General features: G+C 40.1%; 1 protein-coding gene across 3 annotated transcripts in view; it reads left to right on the top strand.

Annotated features, from left to right (window-relative positions):
- LOC142097879 (aldehyde oxidase 2-like) overlaps positions 1 to 20,743 on the top strand; it is a 108,225-nt gene that overhangs the window by 48,338 nt on the left and 39,144 nt on the right. For all 3 annotated transcript variants that reach the window (XM_075180104.1, XM_075180106.1, XM_075180105.1), the window contains exons 11-17: positions 5,656 to 5,761; positions 5,860 to 5,982; positions 7,146 to 7,242; positions 7,474 to 7,598; positions 10,092 to 10,216; positions 18,615 to 18,702; positions 19,623 to 19,709. In XM_075180104.1, coding sequence (XP_075036205.1) covers positions 5,656 to 5,761; positions 5,860 to 5,982; positions 7,146 to 7,242; positions 7,474 to 7,598; positions 10,092 to 10,216; positions 18,615 to 18,702; positions 19,623 to 19,709 — 751 coding nt within the window. The remainder of the gene's footprint in view (positions 1 to 5,655; positions 5,762 to 5,859; positions 5,983 to 7,145; positions 7,243 to 7,473; positions 7,599 to 10,091; positions 10,217 to 18,614; positions 18,703 to 19,622; positions 19,710 to 20,743) is intronic.

A 20,743-nucleotide genomic window follows, 5' to 3' on the forward strand; every position in this document is an offset into this window, starting at 1 on the left:
TGCAAAAACAGTGCTCGGGGCTTGGGACTTTAGACCCTTCCCAAAAAGGAAAGGGCCCCGTTCCTCCCTATCCCCCGAAGCCAAAAGGCCTCTTTGGAGGACAAAGATTCTTCGGACACCCCTCCGACGAAGCTAGGAGGTGCCCCTTTACATCCCCGAGCCTCGGAGCCATAAGGCCCCTTAGAGGGCAAGGGTCCTCAGGACTGCCGCAAGGCTCGGGCAGCCCCCTTTACACCGAGGTCAGCCGAAGCTTTCCCCGGCGGACTGGCTCTTCAACTCTCCCCATAAGGAGAGAGTCTCAGACAACTGAGGGAGAGGGGTTCCTTTTAGGGTCAAACCCAAAAACGTGCAAACGAAAATCAATCAAAAATGAAATTTGTGCAAAAAAGTGCTGTGCTGTATATAAGTGCCATGGTTTCAATAAATAAAAAAGTGCCCATAAGCCCCAGCCTTTTACACCCGGAGGGTGTAAAAATTGTTCTGGCCCAGCCAAAAGGCCAGGACCAAGAAAATATAATGTGGTGCAGGGTTCACTCTTAGTGTATTGTGCTCCGTGCCTTACTCTTTACATGAGATCATGGGGCCACCACCACCCGTGCATTTTCAGGTCACCTCCGGGCCCTGAGCATCACTTGGATTAATGCCACAGATTATACATAATATAAAATGTTTGATAGTTATAAACAGCTCAATAAATATTTCCCCTCATGTCTGGTATGTCCCATTTACACTTTTAGGGGATGATTCAAAGTTGGAGGCAAAATGGAATTAACTTAAAAAAAATGAACAGTGGTAAAAAATACGACTAGTAATAGGTATATATATATATATATATATATATATATATATATCTACTATATAAATGCCTAGTGGCGTGTGTGGAAAAAAAAAACAAGCTGCAGCGCCACCTGCTGGGCAGAGTTATACACTGACCTATATATTTCTTGAAGGAGAAGTGACAGTTGGGAGTGGTTGGTGGTTGCCGGGGGTGACAGTGGGGAGTTTTTAACACCTTAAGTAGCTTGATGAAGGATGTGAAGATGAAGGATGAGGTGATGGAGAAAAATGATGAGGTGGTGACATGTGGACAAAACCACGTTAATAAAGGGTGCTTGCGTCGGGAAGTAATGCTCTTCCCCTGAGGAGGCCTGGGCTAGGCCCAAATGCATGACAAGAACCTTTTTAACACCTTAAGTAGCTTGATTTGACTAGAATGCATGAGTATCATGCACGGGTTAACTTGTGTGTGTATATATATATATATATATATATGAGTGTTTACATATTTGCATAAACACACCTTTAATGTACTCAGCCACCATTAGAATGCCCCTTCCCTTCCCTCCCCTGTCCCTCCTCGCCAGGCACAGACAGGAAGTGCACACTTTTTGGAACTGCTCTACACAAACCAGCGTACTACCCTATCTGATTCAGCATCTTAGTGTTTTGTAATCATTTCCTTTTATGTCTTCCATTCCCCTGATTATTACTCATTTGACCCTATAACAAACATAAAACTGTCCAGTAGCCCTCAAATATTTGTTTAATCCAGCTGTTACAAGACTCGGGGCGCAGCCCCACAATCAAACTTATAGTCACTCCTACCAAGCACAGTTTATATAATTACAAGCAAAATTAATGAAAACAAAATGATTTGTTATGACTATATCACATTATAGGTATACTGATGTTAGAGTCATGCAACAGTTTAAGTAACAGGTTTGGGATTTCTATAGGTAGCGCTCAACTTAAAAGGCAAGAGCAGCTATTACTATAAGGGAATATCCAATCCCTTTAAATATCCAGCGAAATAATAAAGTAATTGCGCTCAATTGTCTTTATAGTGGATAAATTCATGTGAGTAGTGGTAATAGTTGGATAAACTAGGTTTGAGAAACTGACATGCAATATGCACCTAATTAGACATATAAATGGGACTAAGTATGGTATTGAGACTCATCCATAATAGAATACATTTAATAAACCATAATGTGACAGTTGTATAATCATTACTGGTAAAACTTAATAAAATTGAATCATTAAAATCAAGCAACCGATGAGTCTAAATACCATACTTAGTCCCATTTATATGTCTAATTAGGTGCATATTGCATGTTAGTTTCTCAAACCTAGTTTATTCAACTATTACCACTACTCACATGAATTTATCCACTATAAAGACAATTGAGCGCAATTACTTTATTTCGCAGTAAATTATGTATGTTGTACAGGGATTTTATTAAATACACAGACATAATCAACTAGTGTTTTCTCCTGCAATTACCATGATGAACTCTGCTAAACAAATTGGTGAGAGAGGAGTGCCAGTGGCAGTCTGAAAAAGACAGGGGTCTTAGTAGATTTTAGATATGATACTTCAAATTACCACCAAAAAAAATTAAAAAAATAGCTAAAGCACCAAGTCCCAAACATTCGAAATACTAAATACCATACCTGAAATCGAAGTTACTGTGTGGAAATCATTGAAAATATATAAACGGGTGACAATGTGTAGGAGACTTAGGACCCGAGGCCCTGGTACCAAGGTTTAATAGTGCATCTATTAGGGCATCCTAAACCAAAGCAATTTGGTAAAATTCTTCTCTACTATGACCCATGGAATGCAGTGATTTTTCCTAATCTCTGCATTTTCCATTTGGTACATAGTTAGCAAGTTTGATAAAAGTAAGTGAACATAATCCTATAATATGTGATAGCAATACTGTTACAAAAGATAGCAAAACAAAACCCCTGGCAAAGCAGTTGCCTACTTTTCCTGAAGTGGGAACAAAATTACTTCCTGACCCTATCATGGGATTTGGCTTAATTATTTGTATCAATGAATAATGCATTCTAAAAAATGATAGATGCTGATACCATCTCTTGTGAAAAAACATACAAATACAAAAGGTATCCAATCAAATTTGAAAAAGAATTCCATGGTTTGACTACACTTACTAATGAGTCACGTTATATATACTGGTGATGAATCTATCTTTCTTCCAGTCTAAGTGGATGATTTGCACAAAAATGCTCATTAGACAGCTCTTGCCTTTTGACTTTGGATATATATATATATATCTATATTAATTAGGTCACCTCTAAGCTCTTCGCGGGATAATGCCCTTGTTCAGTGACACCAGAGGGAGACCAAGGAACCCTCCGCCCTGTTACTCTCAACCCCAGGCTCGAATACAGAAAACACACACCACTCTGTAGCTAGCTTTAGAATCCACCGACACGTTTATTTCTAGAGTGGTTCCCCAGGCTAGTTTCTTCTTTAGCAACCCCTGAGGAAATCTGCCCTGCAGATGAAACGCGTTGGTTACACCCACTTCCGCCAAATTACACAGGACATCCGGTTTGCGTTCCACTGTGGAACGCACGCCATCTTCGTGCATTTTCCGTGCTTCACTACTGTTAGGAACCAGCTGACATCAAGCTATACGAGCTCCATCGCTAGCCACCGCTTCGTTTACACCGCGACCCACCCTGGATAACCTACTGGTATCAGGTATTTGACTTCACACCTATATCCAGGCTGGATTCGCCGCGAGTAGAGTGGCATTAATCAATTGCGGCATATTTCTAACAATTGTGTCTGACACTATCTGTGTAATTGGGACATTAAGGATTTTATATGGACAATGTTTTCTCGTCATTGAGGATTGCCTGTGATAGCCCCTTTTATCGTGGACATTTAGTACATGACGTTTTAATTATCTGCTCTGTCGTTTTTAGTTTATTTTAGGTGTCTGTATTGTTTTTGTTTTGTTTGTTTTTCGGAAGCAATTCTGTATGTTTGCTAGTATATCAAATGATACATACAATAATCCTTATAGCTACAATACTACAATTAATCACAGACTAATGCACTTTAGTCATTTGTGCACTATATAATGATATAGGTCATCTCTGGTTATGAAAGAAGGGATTCAGATTTTGTACTATTGTATCACACCAGATCTTCATATTCACCATTGACATTCTAATTTCATTTAACTATCAGTGTACTTTAGGTAATTGAGCGCGATACGTTGGTTTTTGTATTTGGTTTTTTCACAGGAAGGGATTCCTGTGTATTGCTGCTCTTGCCTGATTGGGGTTGAGCACAGATCCTTATTTCCATTTCTAGTTTCTTCTTTAGTAAGTTTGCATAACAAGTGCACATTTAAAACAGTATATCAGTCACAGGTAAACTAAACAACAGATTAACCTTTAGTTTATCATATAATAACACACAGTTCTTAATATCCTAAAGACTAACTTCAGCGGTACCTCTGCATCTTAAAATTACTCTAGCAAATAGTTCACACTAAACAGGGACATGTAAAAACACGGCAGTAGAAACCAAGAAAACTTTCACATATAAATATGACTGTCCAATATATAACAATATGCAGCACATATCATAAAGTGCATTTGGCTCAGTTCGTTACTTTTCAGTAATACAATATGAGTTCTCAGTAGAAATGAAATGGTAATTGCAATACTCCTATGGTAGAGATCCCTCCAGCAAGCAATAATAAAATAGCAATAAACACAGATTTCTCCAATGCCTATCACATGTAGCAGAACTCCAGCCTCTCTTGAGTGGTTTTCATAGCAATACCGGAGTCTTATAACTATTTTCCTATATGACTCAGTCCATAAGCTTGGCTAACTATTGCTAAACTTACTCTTTAAAATGTAACTTAGTCCCAGAACAAGGATATATATCATTAATCTTTGGGACTTCTCACCTGGCCCCTGAGTAACTTAACTAATATATACAGTTTGCTCAGTCTTTCTAGTAAAGCAGGAGTATAATAAAACTATAGGGCACTTCTCAATATATTTTTTCAGGCAATCTCTCAGGAATCGGGGTACAGCTATTTAAAGTGGTGTGAAAGATGCCTTATCTCTTTCGTGTCAGCTTTAATAATATAGTTTGTCTTGCTTCTGGCAATCTGATTTCTTTTCCCCACTCTGTTGGTTAAATTTCAGCATGCTGCTGTATATGTCACTGTGTTCAGTCTCCTCTTGTCTCTCTCTTCTCCGTTTCAACTTCTCACTTCTGCCTCCTGTCCGTTCTCTTGCTGGCCACTTTCTTCTTCTTCTTCTCACTTCCATCCTCCTTTTTCTCTGGCCCCCTATTTCCAGACCAATCGCTACACTATAACTACCAGTTTCCAGTCACACCTCTCACCTAACTGTTACACTTCCCTCGCTACCTTGGTCTCAGTGATGTCACTGTGAGCAGAGCTTTATCAATCCCTGACATTAGTGCACATGTGCGGACCATCATGTCCGCTGGCGCTACATATATATATAGAGAGAGAGAGAGACACAGACACAATCATAAAAGCAGATTGAGCATTTCAGAACTGACCGTGGCTATCCATGTTTGGTGGAACTGCTATCATTTGATCTATATTTTCTATTCTGCTATGGCCATGTTGGCCAGAGTTTTAGTGAACAACACATACAATATTTTTACCTAATTTTATGCACTCTGGGATGTTATTTGCATAATGACCATCACAGCAGTTAAAGTTCTTTATTATCCTGGCTATTTCTACCCAGAAGTATCATACTGACCTTGCTTTTCAAAAACATGGACAAGTTGTATTTACATTTATTACTCGGTAGATTTACTTTTTATTCTGTTGTCAGATCCATAAATACAGATGAAGCGCTGAAAGTGTCCGGAGTGATTGATGTGGTAACTTCTGCAGATGTTCCAGGATTAAATAACTCTGATTTATTTGCAGAAGATGAGGTATAGCTATTAAAATACACTGCGTTTTACCATCAAGACACACATCTCTTTCTGGTGCATCTATGGCCATTTATAAAATGTCTGTCTGCTTTTTTTAGGTAAAATATATTGGACAGGCAATATGTGCTGTAGTAGCAAATACCCAGAACCATGCCAATCTAGCAGCATCACGAGTAAGAATAAACTATGAAGACCTAGAGCCTGTTTCTCTTTCTATTCAGGTAACAAGACTGTACATGAGTATTTATATGTACCTAACTGTATATTCGATTTATGCTTTCTGAAAACACAGAATATGTTGCTGAATGTAAGGGGTATGGGACTAAAATAAAATATTTATTGATTACTAAATGTATGTATGTATTCTGTATCACATGAGGTACATTGCTTTCTACAAAACAGGAAATAAACTGACTATTACATACGTAAAATGGGTAAAGAATGGGTTAACAGGATTAAAGTGCATGAGAAAACGGCTTATATCTTATCCTAGGGTGGAACTATTGTCCATTGGACCCCATAGATAAGATTTGAAGGGGCCTCCGTCTTCAGATAATATCTAAATGTTAAATGACCACTGCACATCAGTACCATAGTACTTCCAGCCATCCATATAGAGTACAGATCTTAGGGCTATTACTCCTGTAGATCATACCTGAAAGTTTCCCTCAGTGCCTCACAGGGCCTGTCTTGCTCTGTGATCACTGAACAGGAGCTAATTGCAAAATTCTTCTGAGCAGCTTCCTGGCTTAGGTCTTCTGTAAACGGCAGGGTCAGTCTATACAAATATGTCCAAAATCTAGGAGAAAGGTAGAACCTGCGAATGCAGAGCTGTACATTTTAAACTAAGCTATATTTGGTTCCAAATATACAATGCTAAGCTATAACTGGTACCTAGTGTAATGTGCCGAGCAGTTCCTAAGACCAAGTGCACAAAGTTAAACCATATATAGTGGTTAAATCTGGTGCCCTGCTGAATATGCAGAGCCATATCGGGAGCCAAATAAATGTACTTACCGATCCTTGGCCATGTCTCACCCTTAGCTTCCTCTTATGGGTCCCACTCACACCAATATAAGTTAACGGTTACTAGTGCTGTTTTCTGTCCTGCCCAGAACTCCAGTAGCTAAATAGGGTTTATTACAGCACAGGAACCAGAACAGCTAACAGACAGTTATATAACTAACTGGTAGTTGTTGTGGAAAAATTGTGGAAATGGTCACTAGTGAGTGTTTGGCAGCACAAACTGCTGATAACTTTTTTGATGCCAGTCTAAATTTCAGCAGGCTCCATAGCAAGCAAACAAGCTGCTGCTGTAGTTTCAGCCTTGCTCTTTTTTTTAAATAATAATTTGTGTAAATGTAATCATTTCTGTGAATTGTAGGATGCCATAAAACATAATTCATTCTTTGAGCCAATGAGAACATTGGAGTATGGAAATGTGGAGGAAGCTTTCAAAAATGTGGATCACACTCTGGAAGGTAACTATACCTTGACATCATATAAATAGAAATAATGAATAATTTTATCTGTGTTCATTGAAATCTTAAAACCTGCCAGTAATTTCTGTCTGTTTATTCATCGTTTAATTGATTTTGCAGTCCCTCAGATGTTAGTGGGCTGAGGTTGATGGTAATTTAACAGAAATATTTCATTATAAGGGATAAATAGATGTCTGGAGTGCTGCCTTTGTTTTACTTTTCAAAGAACAGGTGAGGACTATATAGGAGGACAGAATGACCTTCAACTGGAATCTCAGACTGTACGTGTTATACCTAGGGTAGAAGAAAATGAGATAGAGGTGTTTATATCAACACAGGATCCAGCATCAATACAGGTAAAATAAATGCAATACAATGTCAAATCTATTCTGTCTGTATACCAAAGAGTAAATGAATACACTTGTGCTTAGATTACTTCATATTGATTTTACTATTATTCTGTTTTATAAAAATTGGATGTTTTCATCTTTTAACTGCATTTGGACCAAATAGGTCAACATGCTTTGCCAGCATCATGTGACTCAAAAGAGCTAAAAGACGCAAAGGGCTTGATTTGGGCATCACAGTGGCTTAGTGGTTAGCACTTCAGCCTCACAGCACTGGGGTCATGAGTTCAATTCCCGACCATGGCCTTATCTGTGTAGAGTTTGTATGTTCTCCCTGTGTTTGCGTGGGTTTCCTCCGGGAGCTCCGGTTTCCTCCCTCCAAAAAACATACTGGTAGGTTAATTGGCTGCTATCAAAATTGACCCTAGTCTCTCCCTCTCTGTCTGTCTGCGTGTGTGTATGTTAGGGAATTTAGACTGTAAGCTCCAATGGGGCAGGGACTGATGTGAATGAGTTCTCTGTACAGCGCTGCGGAATTAGTGGCGCTATATAAATAAATGATGATGATGATGATGATTTAGAGTTGAACTTGCACTAGTTTGCATAGCATAAATTGTTCAAATTTGCAGTACACATGGCCAAATAGAGAACGCATATGCATCAATTCAGACTTGCGTGTACCTGGCATTTGCACTTCCTTAAGCCTAGAAAGGCGTAACGGGGGAAGAAACAGGCAGTCTGACATAGGCCGAATATATAAATGTGCATTTACACAAACAAGGCTCATGCAGACGTGCAGATACATACAGATATATGCCTTCTAGAGGACAGGTACAAATACACATGATAATCATGACTTGGCATAAACCAGGCAATATGCTGCCAAAGTGGAGGAGTATGTGTTATTTTTTGAGTGCACTGTTTTTTAGCGTAATTGAAGACCATTTTGAAAACAACTCTGTATCAGGCCTAGAATGCATAGAAATGCTCTTTTGTCTTTGCTGAGCTGATGGACTATAATTATAAAGAATATAAGAGGCAGAGTAGTTTTGAAAATCACTTCTAGTTTTCTGGAAACATTCTTTTAAATAACAGATTCTGAACCTGCCACGCACAAGTCAAAATCTGGTTGTTCATACCTCTTGAAATACCCACCAGTAGCATAGGCTAAAGCCTAGTACCCAATGGGTATGAGGGGTCTTTATTTACAAGTCATAAGACAAAGGGAGGTGAGTGGTCTGCAAGTGTAGGCCAAGCACGATAATTGAGCATTCAATAAATTCGAGCATTGTAGACCTGAACGCAGATACACCGGTCAGGAAACGTATCTGTTGTAGGTGCTCTACCCTTGGGAGACAGTGCGAACTGATAATGATGACAATCAGGTTAGATGTATCCGACTCGGCATACTATGTACAATGTGTCTTTATGTTTGTAAAGGAAATTGCGTCCAACGCTACAGAAGACCCAAAGACTGTATAATCAGCCTGCATCTAACATGCAGCTTTAGTGGTGACAGCTTCAGTATGGTACCATTGCCGTTTTTAAACAAAGTCAAGTAAACTTTTCTACCTCTTGAAAATATTCAAATTTAAATTTATAGATTAAGGGTCCTTTACAAATTGCAAAAGGAGCAGACCCGAAATGCTTCTATATGTGCACAAATGCCCCTATATATCTGGTTAGCGCATTTCAAGATCCTTGCCCACTTCAATGTCACCTACACCTGAAAATACATATGGTAGAAAGAAATGTCACTTCAAAGTCCAATCCACTAATACTTTAGGGCCCACCTCTCCATTCACTTACATTTTTCATTTTTTCTCCTAAAATACTGCTCAGTCTTATTTCAATTATGACCTAAATTACTATGATTGGAGGAATAACAGGACTGTCTTTATCACATGCATGTCACTTTTGTGTACTTGAATGTTTTTAATTACATTTGCCAAAGTGCACCTTAAAATGCTTTTTTCAGAAACAGTGCAACTGGAATTTGTAAAATTCAAAACTTCACTGATTTGAAATATAAGGCGAGATCCCACCTGAGGTATTGGAAAACGTCCATCCTTTTGTGGTTCAAAGGTTGTGTGCTCAGTGGATGGTCCTGTTATTGCTCTCTCTCCACCCTTCTTTTGCATTTAAAAAATCTTGTCCTGCAAAATAAAATCTTGTTTTTACATGTTGGTGCAAAAGTAGGTGCATTCATGATCCTAATCTGTAGCGAGGAGGGAATGTCCCAATCTGCCCAACTCCTCCCACTTACCAACACACCCCTGCAGACGACATTAGCCTGACCCACAAATCCAGAATACATACATTTCCCCATAAAGCTGGTTACAATTGCGCAGTTGTAGGTACTTGGCGTCAAAAAAGCATTTCCATAATTATTTTACACTTTTGCACAGTCATAAATGACATAACAATACCAATCACTGCCAAAATGTGTGCATACTGATGTACCCCTATTGCAACTCTTGTTTTGCTGGTTTCTTTTGACAGGCTGCAGTAGCATCTGCTATAAACATTCCCTCTGATTACATCCTGTGTTGTGTGGAGAAAAGACAATGCTTAGAGCACTCACACTCTGCATCTCAGGCTGCTATCACTGCAGTGGCTGCTCACAAGTAAGTATACAGGAAAGTCAATCTGTCTTACTTTTGTATAACTGATACATGGATATAGCTGTATGAGAAAAACCATCCACAATTCATTCAGCCTAACATTAACAGCTAACATTAACATAAAAGCTTATTTGCAGAGAAAGGTTGACCAAGAGAATCCTATATTCATTAGAGGTTATTCATGGATTATACACTAGTCAACAATGGCAAAAGCCATTTTCTCTTTCATCCAGTCTGGGGGACACTGCTTACTATGGGTTGTGGAGGGGAGCACGGGAGTTGGCACCTAGCTAGTTAAGTTTAGCACTGCTGACAGACCCCTCCCCTCTACAATCCCCCTGCCCCCTCTTGTTCAGTTTTTTTAGGTGCCCATGGAGTTGGGCTGTGTTTTTAGTTACTGCATTAATTTTATTTTATTTCATTTATTTTTTCTATTTACTTAGACCTTTTTCCTTAGGAAACCTTGGTGGCAGACCTGGGAGTGTGTTCTATTATAGAAAACACACTCCCAGAAGAGCAGCGCAGGCACTACTCAGTCAGATGAGAGCCAGAGGCTCTCACTGGCAGAGTAAACAGGATGCCTGAATATAGAGTGACAAGCGGTCTCTCCGGACCGCTGTCACTCTTGGAGCCTCCCCGATAAACGGCGCTGCCTCTGCAGGCATAGAGTGCCGGTTATCGGTGTTAAGAAAATACCGGTGGCCATCTTGGATCCGCGGAGGAGCGAGGAGAACAGAAGGGGGCCATACCAAGATCCCCCCTCATACATAGGAGGGGGCATCGGGGTGCAAACCTCAACTCTTTGAGACCATTTTTTTCTGTAAAAAAACGCAGCATTATCAGAAGGGGGGGCTAAGAATAGAGCTCCCCTGCTCTCCATGAAAAATTGGACTAGCCCGGTCTTCTGGCGTCAAGGAGAAGCCCGGGAAAGGACACATATCAGAGGGAGCAGGCACTAGGACACTGCTATTGGACTTCTCCCCTGTTTGGCCTGTGGGCTAAGTATCTGATTTATTTAAACACATATTAGATTGTAAGCTTTCGAGCAGGGTTCTCTTACCTCTCTGTCTGTATGTATTACCGAGTATTGTCTTATCAATGTTTGTTCCCAATTGTAAAGCGCTACGGAATTTGCTGGCGCTATATATATAAATGTTGATGATATTACTGTATTTGCTCTGACTGCAAAGTGGGCTAGTAGGGGTTATATTGTAGTTCTCCTACTTGCCAAAATATTACATTGTGATTTAACAGAATACAAGTACAACTTTTTTGTCAGATTAGTTAATTACTTGTTTTTCTCACTGTCTCTCTTTCTCTCAATTTCAATTTAAGTCTGTGTGTTTGGTGTGCCTTCCTTTGTAAAGATGACAGATAAAGGTAAGGGCCCTATGGCAAAGTATTTTACATGTTCAAGATGTAAGGTTAAATTACCATGTGGGCAGAAGGACCATTTGGCGTTCTGCTCTGACTGCGAAGGAGGGGGCAAAAACACTTCTTTGCCTGTATTCTCAAGTAGGAGCCGGACCCCAAGGTTCAGCTCCTTTCGTCAGCTCTTTAGGGGGACCTCCTTGCCTAGAGGACAGTCATTTAGAGGTAGACAACCAAATGCTCGAGGCTCCTCTGTCAGGGGTAGATCCTCGTTTGCAGCTAGGCGCCAGGCCTCCAAGACTCAGGAGAAGCCTGCGTTCTGACGACCACTCTACTCTCCTGAAGGTGGCGCCAGTTTAGGGGACGTTTGTCTTTGTTTCAGGAACAGTGGGCAGCGACATCCCAAGACCCTTGGATTCGTGGGCATCATATCAAGGGGGTACATGATAGACCTGCTGGGTCCGGTACCACATCGTTTCTTTGTAACCCCGCTACCCTGAGATCCACCAAGAAGACAGGCAACACAGGCCTGTGTGGCCTCTCTTCTTTCACAAAGAGTCATTTGCAGGGTCCCAGACAACCAGAAGGGAAAAGGGTTTTATTCAAATCTTTTTCTGGTCAAGAAGCCGGACGGGTCCTTTCGACCCATTTTAAACCTAAAGAACCTCAATGTGCACTTACGAGTGGACAGATTTCGGATGGAATCCCTGAGGTCGGTAATAAACGGCTTAGAGAAGGGTCAGTTTATGGCTTCCATAGACATAAAGGACGCATACCTCCACGTCCCCATTTGGAGCGACCATCAGTCTCTCTTAAGATTCACAGTGGGGGCCTCCCACTATCAGTTTCGGGCTCTTCCCTTCGGCCTCTCCACAGCTCCGAGGGTCTTCACAAAGATCATGACGGTGATGGCAGCGTGTCTCCACTTAAAGGGAGTTCAGGTCGTGCCTTATTTGGACGATCTGCTCATCAAATCCTCCTCAGAAATTTGCTTACGTCAGCACTTATCCCTCACCTTGGAGGTTCTCGAGAGCCATGTGTGGCTGATAAACTTAAATCCCAGGTCGTTCCGTGCCAACACATGGTCTTTCTAGGGCTCATCATGGACACCAGTCAGCAAAAGGTGTTCCTGCCTGCGGAGAAGATCAGTTCAATTCGGAGTATAACATCTCAGGTCTTGTCCTCTCCCAGTCCCTCAATTAATTTGTGCATGCGGCTGCTGGGAAAGATGGTGGCCTCCTTCGAGACCATCCCCTTCGGTCGGGCTCATTCTCGGTGCTTCCAGTGGGATCTGTTGACAAAATGGTCAGGATCCCACCTACGTTTGGATCTCCAGAGGATCTCGCTGTCTTCGGGGGCGAGAGAATCGCTTCAGTGGTGGCTGAATCAGAATCACATGTCGGTGGGCAGGTCCTTTGCTCCATGGTCATGGATCATAGCCACAACAGATGCCAGCCTGAGGGGTTGGGGGGCGGTAGTCCTGCACCTCAGGCTCCAGGGGCTCTGGTCAGTTCAGGAATCAGCTTTATCAATCAACAAGTTAGAGTTGAAGGCAATTCTTTTAGCTCTCTGGGGGGCCCAGACTCTTCTTCAGGGCCACCCAGTCAGAGTTCAGTCCGACAATGCCACGGCTGTGGCATATGTCAACAGACAGGGAGGAACCGAGTGGCAGCTCAGATATTTCTTTGGGCAGAACAGTATGTTCCAGCAATCTCGGCGGTGTTCATTCCAGGAATAAAAAATTGGGAGGCCGATTACCTCAGTCGCAATGCGAACATGCTAGGGGAGTGGTCCTTCCACCCGGAAGTATTTCTGTCTCTAGTTCAGAGGTGGGGTCTTCCGGATATAGACCTCATGGCCTCCAGACACAACAAAAAAGTTCACCGGTTTTGCGCAAGGGCATGAGACCCCTTAGCGGTAGCGGTGGACATGATGTCCATGTCAATGGAATTCAGGTTGGGTTATCTGTTTCCCCCGATTCCCATGCTTCCTCGAGTACTCAGACGAGTGAGGCAAGGTGGTCGGTTGGTGATTTTAGTAGCTCCCTCATAATCTCCATGGCGGTAGGACAGGGATATCGTCTTCCATCACGAGAAGATCTTCTTCTACAAGGTCCCTTCCGTCACCAGAATTTACCTCAGCTCAGTTTAACGGCATGGCTGTTGAAGCGAGCCTCTGGAGAGCTAGGGGTTTTTCCCCCAGTGTAGTGAACACTATGCTGCGAGCTCGAAAACCGGTTTCGGCTCGCATCTATCATCGTATTTGGCGAGCCTATATTAGATGGTGCGAAAATAAGTCCTGTCACACATCTTCTTTTCGTCTCCCTCGCTTATTGGCTTTTCTTCAGGATGGGCTGGAAGCAGGGCTCCGTTTAGGTTCATTAAGAGTTCAGGTTTCAGCGCTTTCAGTTTTCTTTCACCTGAAGTTAGCAGACTTTTCTTCAGGGAGTCTTACATATTCAGCCTCCCTACGTTCCGCCTACAGCACCATGGGATCTTAACCTGGTACTGGATATGCTTAAAGGGCCTCCTTTTGAGCCATTACTTATCGCAGATTTTAGGTGTTCTATCCTGGAAGGTCGTCTTTCTTTTAGCAATTACATCGGCACGTAGGATTTCGGAATTGGGAGTTCTGTCTTGCGAAGAACCATATCTGGTTTTTCACAAGGACAGAGCGGTGTTAAGAACCCTCCCTTCTTTCGTTTCAAAAGTAATTTTGGCTTTCCTTTTGAACCAGGAAATTGTAGTTCCGGTCTTTTCATCTACTTCCCATTCGGATCAACAGTCTATGGAAAAGTTAGATGTGGTTAGGGCTCTCCGCATTTATGTCAAAAGAACTTCTCAGATTAGACGTACAGATTCTCTGTTTGTTCTTTATGATTCTAACAAAAGAGGCTGGCCAGCCTCAAAACAGTCCATTGCAAGATGGATTACGGCAACCATTAAGTAAGCTTACATAAAGGCTTACCCTCCTGTGCCAGAGAGACTTACGGCCCATTCCACCAGATCGGTGGGGGCGTCATGGGCAGCGAGAAATGGGGCTTCTGCGGACCAGCTTTGCATAGCAGCCACCTGGTCCTCTGTCCACACCTTTACAAAATGTTACCAGTTTAATGTATTTGCATCTGCGGATGCAAATTTCGCTCGTAGTGCTCTACGAGCAGGGCTTTCAGAGTGGTCTCACCCTTAGGGGGCTGCTTTAGAACGTCCCCATGGTAAGCAGTGTCCCCCAGACTGGATGAAAGAGAAAAGAGGATTTTTGTACTTACGTTAAATCCGTTTCTCTGATTCCGTCTGGGGGACACTGCGATCCCTTCCTTCTGCTTTTCCTCTGTTTGCTCTTGTTTGATTGGCCTTTTTTAATTAACTGAACAAGAGGGGGCAGGGGGATTGTAGAGGGAAGGGGTCTGTCAGCAGTGCTAAACTTAACTAGCTAGGTGCCAACTCCCGTGCTCCCCTCCACAACCCATGGTAAGCAGTGTCCCCCAGACGGAATCAGAGAAACGGATTTAACGTAAGTACAAAAATCCTCTTTTTTCTGTCATGCTACCAGTTTTACACTGTTGCAGTGGGTTTTATACAGGTATTTTATTTTATGATGGGTTGATTAAATGTATGATCTAGTTTACATTTGTACGAAAACAGCATAAGCTTCAAGGCCAGCTGAATAATACAGCTTTGTGTAATCTACAAATCTGACTCTAAATAAATACAGGGCTATTACACCTCATTTTCCTTTTTTAAATAATACAATGTTGAGTATAATAAAAACACACTATTGGAAGAAATCTGTATAATTACATTTAGTTAGAGGGGATCTGCAATAAAGTAATTACACAGTACTTAGATACAGAGGCGGAACTATCGAGCTGTGGGCCCCAGGGCAGGGAAGCAGAGAGGAGGGAACCAGGGCCTGCAGCTCGCTAGTTCCCCTGTGCAGCAGACCCCATTATCTCCATGGGCCCACCAATGGTAGTTCTGCCTCCTCTTAGATATGATCTTGCACCTCTGCACATCATGCACAGGAGATAATGTAGTGCAAGTGACAATACTGAGACCTTCAGAGCAACCAGCCAGATTTGTCCATACCAGGCTGTTAACCTAAGTTTACTCACCACTCAGTTATCTCTATTGTCTCATTATGGTCTATTCCATTTGACATTTAGATGTCTTTTTCCTTCTCTTAAAAAAGTTGGTAAAAGGCAGCAGGATATCAACACCACTCTATGCTTGTGGATGCAAATTACTCATCACTGGCCATCCTCCAGAATTCAGCCAGTCAAGCTTGCAGCATCTGATTAACTTTATTAACTCCATCCTTGACAGGCTCACTGAGTCACCAATAATATGTTGAGCCACATTTGTGTAGGACAGTGCTGAGCTGTTTATTATATACAATATAGATGATCTGACCTGTTCATTTAGTTGTTCAATCAGTTATTTATTTTAGTATGGACAGATTTGAAGTACTGCAAGTTGACAACTGCAACTAGAAACATATAGTGATAGTGTTTTGGGTCGATGAAACCCCTCCAAACTCACTATAGAGGATGGCACTGTTGATTGAGAAGGGATTGTCTATAAGTAGTCTTCATCTTTAAAAAGGAATAACTTGTGTGATGAATTTCATTTCACCACTTGCATTTCATACATGAAACAAGTGATGTTGTGCACGTAAATTGTCCCTCATTATTTTACATATTAAACAATACACATTGTTGTTGTATATCACAGAAAAAAGTAGTGAATTTATTGTGGTATTGTCTTTGAAGTCTGCAATATATTTTAGCAAGTGAGATTATTGTTTGCGTAAGCGAACGCTTTATTTGGGTTTGGCTATTGTATCATTTATGGCTGGAAGAGAGCCCCTTTTACTGCAGACACTACTAATTATCCATATTACTGTTTATGTACATATCATTTTCTAGGTGTTTATAAAATGATTGCCACACACTTGTTATCAGCAAAGAGAACTGCTTTTTAACAAATGCGGCTCAAATGTATCAATCCATAGTACACAAAAAATATAGCAATTGTAAAGGGGGCAGTGGTGCTATATTTTTACAGTATATTTGTTCTTGTTTTCTATAATATGACATTGTCCCTTAAATATTCTTGGAATTTATATTAGCGATGTATGGGTTAAATTGTATTGTTACAGTCATTTATTGTCAGAGGGCCACTTACGATCTAACTTGTGCTATATGATGCTTGTAGAACAACCTTCACTGAAAACTTAAAATTTAGCATTGGGTGGAGTTTACAATGTTATCATAAAATATTTCGTTTTACTTACCTGAGATGCCCTGTTGCCCAGTACCGTGAAGCTTTTGGTTACCTAGTGGAGTTTTGCTATATATTTATACCATTATTTCAAATAAGCAGACTTGTTGTTGGTGCCCCTATTCTGAGAATTTCCCAAAACATACAAATTGGGAATTCACAGGGAGTAGTATAAGCAAAACTGTTATCTTTTTGTTTTTTTAAAGGTTGGACCTAGTAGCCGCAGTAGTAGTAGTAGTAGTTTCAGAGCAGTGCTGTGCCACTGAGGTTTCAGAGAACAGGACATACTGCAGACTCCAATGAGAATGCAACTCAAAGTTTTAGGTAAAGAATTTTAAGAGCATCAAAATGGCAATAGAGCTTTGCTGAGCACTTTGGTTCAAGTCTGAATGTGGCTTTTTGTGAAGTTGAATAACCTAATTTATCTCGGGTTTTTTTTTAAAAAAAAGTCCTGCATGAAATTGTGGTATATAAAATATATAATTGTGATATTCTGTGGACATGTTCTGTATATGGGCTGTGCTCAACATGTATAGAATAGGATTTGACCACTTGCAACACAGACAGTTACACTACTACACAAACCTATGGCAAAATGTTAACATCCCATCTAGGAGTATATTTACTAAACTGCAGGTTTGAAAAACTAGAGGTGTTGCCCATAGCAACCAATGAGATTCCATTTATCATTTATTTAGTACATTCTACAAAATGACAGCTAGAATCTAATTAGTTGCTATAGGCAACATCTCCACTTTTTCAAACCCACAGTTTAGTAAATATACTCCCTAGACTTTAAAATGTGCTTTAGTAAATAATCCTAAAGGAAGAATTGTTAGACCTGCCTATTATATAAATTAGGCTGGAAAGCTAGTCATTCGTGATCTGGCCAGGTTCTAGATTTGTCAGCATTTTAACACAATTCATAATCCTATGTTTCTTAACAGACAGCTAAAATGACTCCCAATGAATTAACAGTCCATAGCAGTGACATTTAGATTCTTGATAATGTTATTTAGTTGGGTTGTAAAAATAAATCTGGCTGTATTGTAGTAGTTAATATAAATAAATAATTTTAGTAAGGAAGGAAAATGCATAATATATCATACACATTAATCAAATAACCAATACTGGCCGTCTTTGAATAGAAAAATAGATGCATTCTCCTGTTTGCCTATAATATATTAACTGCCATTACAATGAATTAGTTGAGTTTTTAATTCATTGGACATTGTGTCTGGAACTGGCAGTATAACACTGCTCATTACAGGCAGATCCTCCAGGCACAGGTAAGGAATAAAATATAGTAATAATACCTTGCTCAGTTAAGAAATGGTGAGAACAGGTGCTCTACTTAGGATGAATACAGGTTAGGAACTAATGAGATACCATTTCAATGCCCTGACAAATACAAAAATCTGTCAGAGAACAGTTGCTGAGACTAACACATGATGTCCTCTTGTTCTGGGATGATGCCTATATAAAACTCTCTGTTATTGTGTCCAGTAATGTAATACCGAGCCACCTCTAATGTCTATACTAGAAAATAGGTGGAGTTGACAGTACAACATGTTCTATGTAAAATGGGTATGGCTAGCAGATGTGGTGAGACCACAGTTTACATGTCTATGGGCTATAGAAGCATAAATCGAACCCAGATTACTCCAGATGAGATTTGTTAAGGTTGCCAATAACATAGCACATATTTTGTAGTAAGCTTTTCTGACATAAATATGTTTCAATTTCAGAACCGGTGATGCAGTTAGCTCGGTGGTTGAGCAAAGAGTAAAATCACCTGTGTTAAGACATCAACCTGCATTCTTCGGAAAATACAAGGTTAGTTATTTGGACAAATTAAGTTTTATTTCATATATTTCAGTATATAACTCTTTGTGCCATCTAATCCAACAGTCATTTGCTTTTGCTTTTGCCGTGTGTGAGGTCAAGATAAATTTGTTGTGAACGCATTAAAATGAAGCTTGAGAGAAGCTAAAAGTATGAATATTTGATTCCACTGATGAAACACAGAGTCTGCTATTTCATTTCTGTCCTGCATTCTCTATAACGTCCATCTGTATGCCCTCACTGTTCTCTCTGGGAATACATTATCCCTATTTTTAGCTCTTTTCAAGCTGCATTATGTTTACTTTATATACTGTGCATTTAATGTTTTTTGGTGCCAAATGCCAATGCCCAACAGTCTGATTATAGGGCCCATGGGTTAAATTCTAACCCAATAAATAGTTAAATGTCTTCATCCCATTGGCTTACTGCATACTGTGTCACCTGGTAGTTTGTTGCTTAATAGTCCATAGCAGTAAGTCTGTTTTATTGAATTTATTTGTCTGCCCCTTGTGAATTCAGCAGGGATCCCCAAATACCAGCAACATGCAATAGAGGCAAAAAATGTATAGTGTAATTTTGTAAAATTACATAGATACATAGATATAATTTACATGCATGAGCAGTTTATTATACATAAGTTACTTTAGATGACCTATGGCACATGAAGAGCAGCATGGGCAAAGCATAGATCTGTTGTGTTATTTCTTGCTGACATTTAGTGTAGTATAGTATGGACTTAAGCTTCATGTCCAGTCTCTGCAGCCAGCAATGGATTACAGAACATAACTGGGCAGACTCCCTACTGGTTACCATCCTTCTTACTTTCCTGCATCTGGCCACTCCTTTTCAACAATGTCAGGGCAGCTTGCCCATAACCATTTTGTGTAAAACATGTATCAACCTTATTGTAGGTGGGGTATATGGATAATGGAAAAGTAGTGGCATTGGATGTCACCTATTACTGCAATGCTGGACATAGACCAGATGAATCTTTCAAGGTAAGTTGTCTTAAGATGATTTATTCTATTACCATAAAATATGCATTTGTTGAATGTGAAAGATCGGTCTTTGCATCAAATATCTTGTATTCCATGATATTAAATACAATAGTAGCACAAACAGTTATTGTAACATGTATATTATAATGTTTATAATGTTAAACTATTAGTGTTCTATATATTTTAAATAGCGTATTATCACTTTAGTAATTATTACATCTATCGCCAAGGTAGAAAAGAATTACAGTCTAAGTAGGCAGCTTCTGTGTTTTATATTTTGGGGCATTCTGTTTTGGGTTCCGCATACTAAAATGAGATATTGTTTAGCGGGACGTGATTATTTAAGAGTCATGGGATGCATGTGGGTGGTGTTTCCTATTTAACAGAGGGGCCACAGCACATTTTTATCCCTCTAAAGGGGCAGGTTTTTTTTTTTTTTTTTGTTTTTAATCAAATATTTTTATTTAAGTTTTAACACAATACAGAAATAAAATTAAAACAACAAAAACAAGAAGCTGAAACTTAGCTCCGATATACATTTGAAACTACACTTGTTAAATGCATTCAAAAGATAGAATATAACAAGCAATGCAAAGTAGACTGTTATCCACAGAACAGAATGTAATGCTAATTGACTCGTAACCTTCTATCTCAGTTGGCTCTTTCCTTATACGGGAAAGGTAAATTTCTATATGGAGGTCGCAGGGTAAGTGTCTCCAATTAGTAATAACCAATAGCTAGGTATCTAATCTATGAGGGGGTGAGTATAATAATTACACAAATTTTCAACCAGGATCAAAATGGGCAGGTTTTTTTTTTTACACTTCCTCGGAAGAGGTAGAAACAAGGCCTTCATCTATACTTTAATGAGATGTCTTTTACTCCTTCCAGGTACACTTTATTTGGGAAAGCATATTTTAGTTGTATTTCTATCAATTTAATTAAAACAGTGACACATGTATTAAAGATGGCCCCAACTTTCCATCACTCTCATAATTAATGTAAGATAATTGAGGTTAAACCAACCTGTATGT

Source organism: Mixophyes fleayi, chromosome 7 (genome assembly GCF_038048845.1).
Source record: "Mixophyes fleayi isolate aMixFle1 chromosome 7, aMixFle1.hap1, whole genome shotgun sequence".
Taxonomy (NCBI): domain Eukaryota; kingdom Metazoa; phylum Chordata; class Amphibia; order Anura; family Limnodynastidae; genus Mixophyes; species Mixophyes fleayi.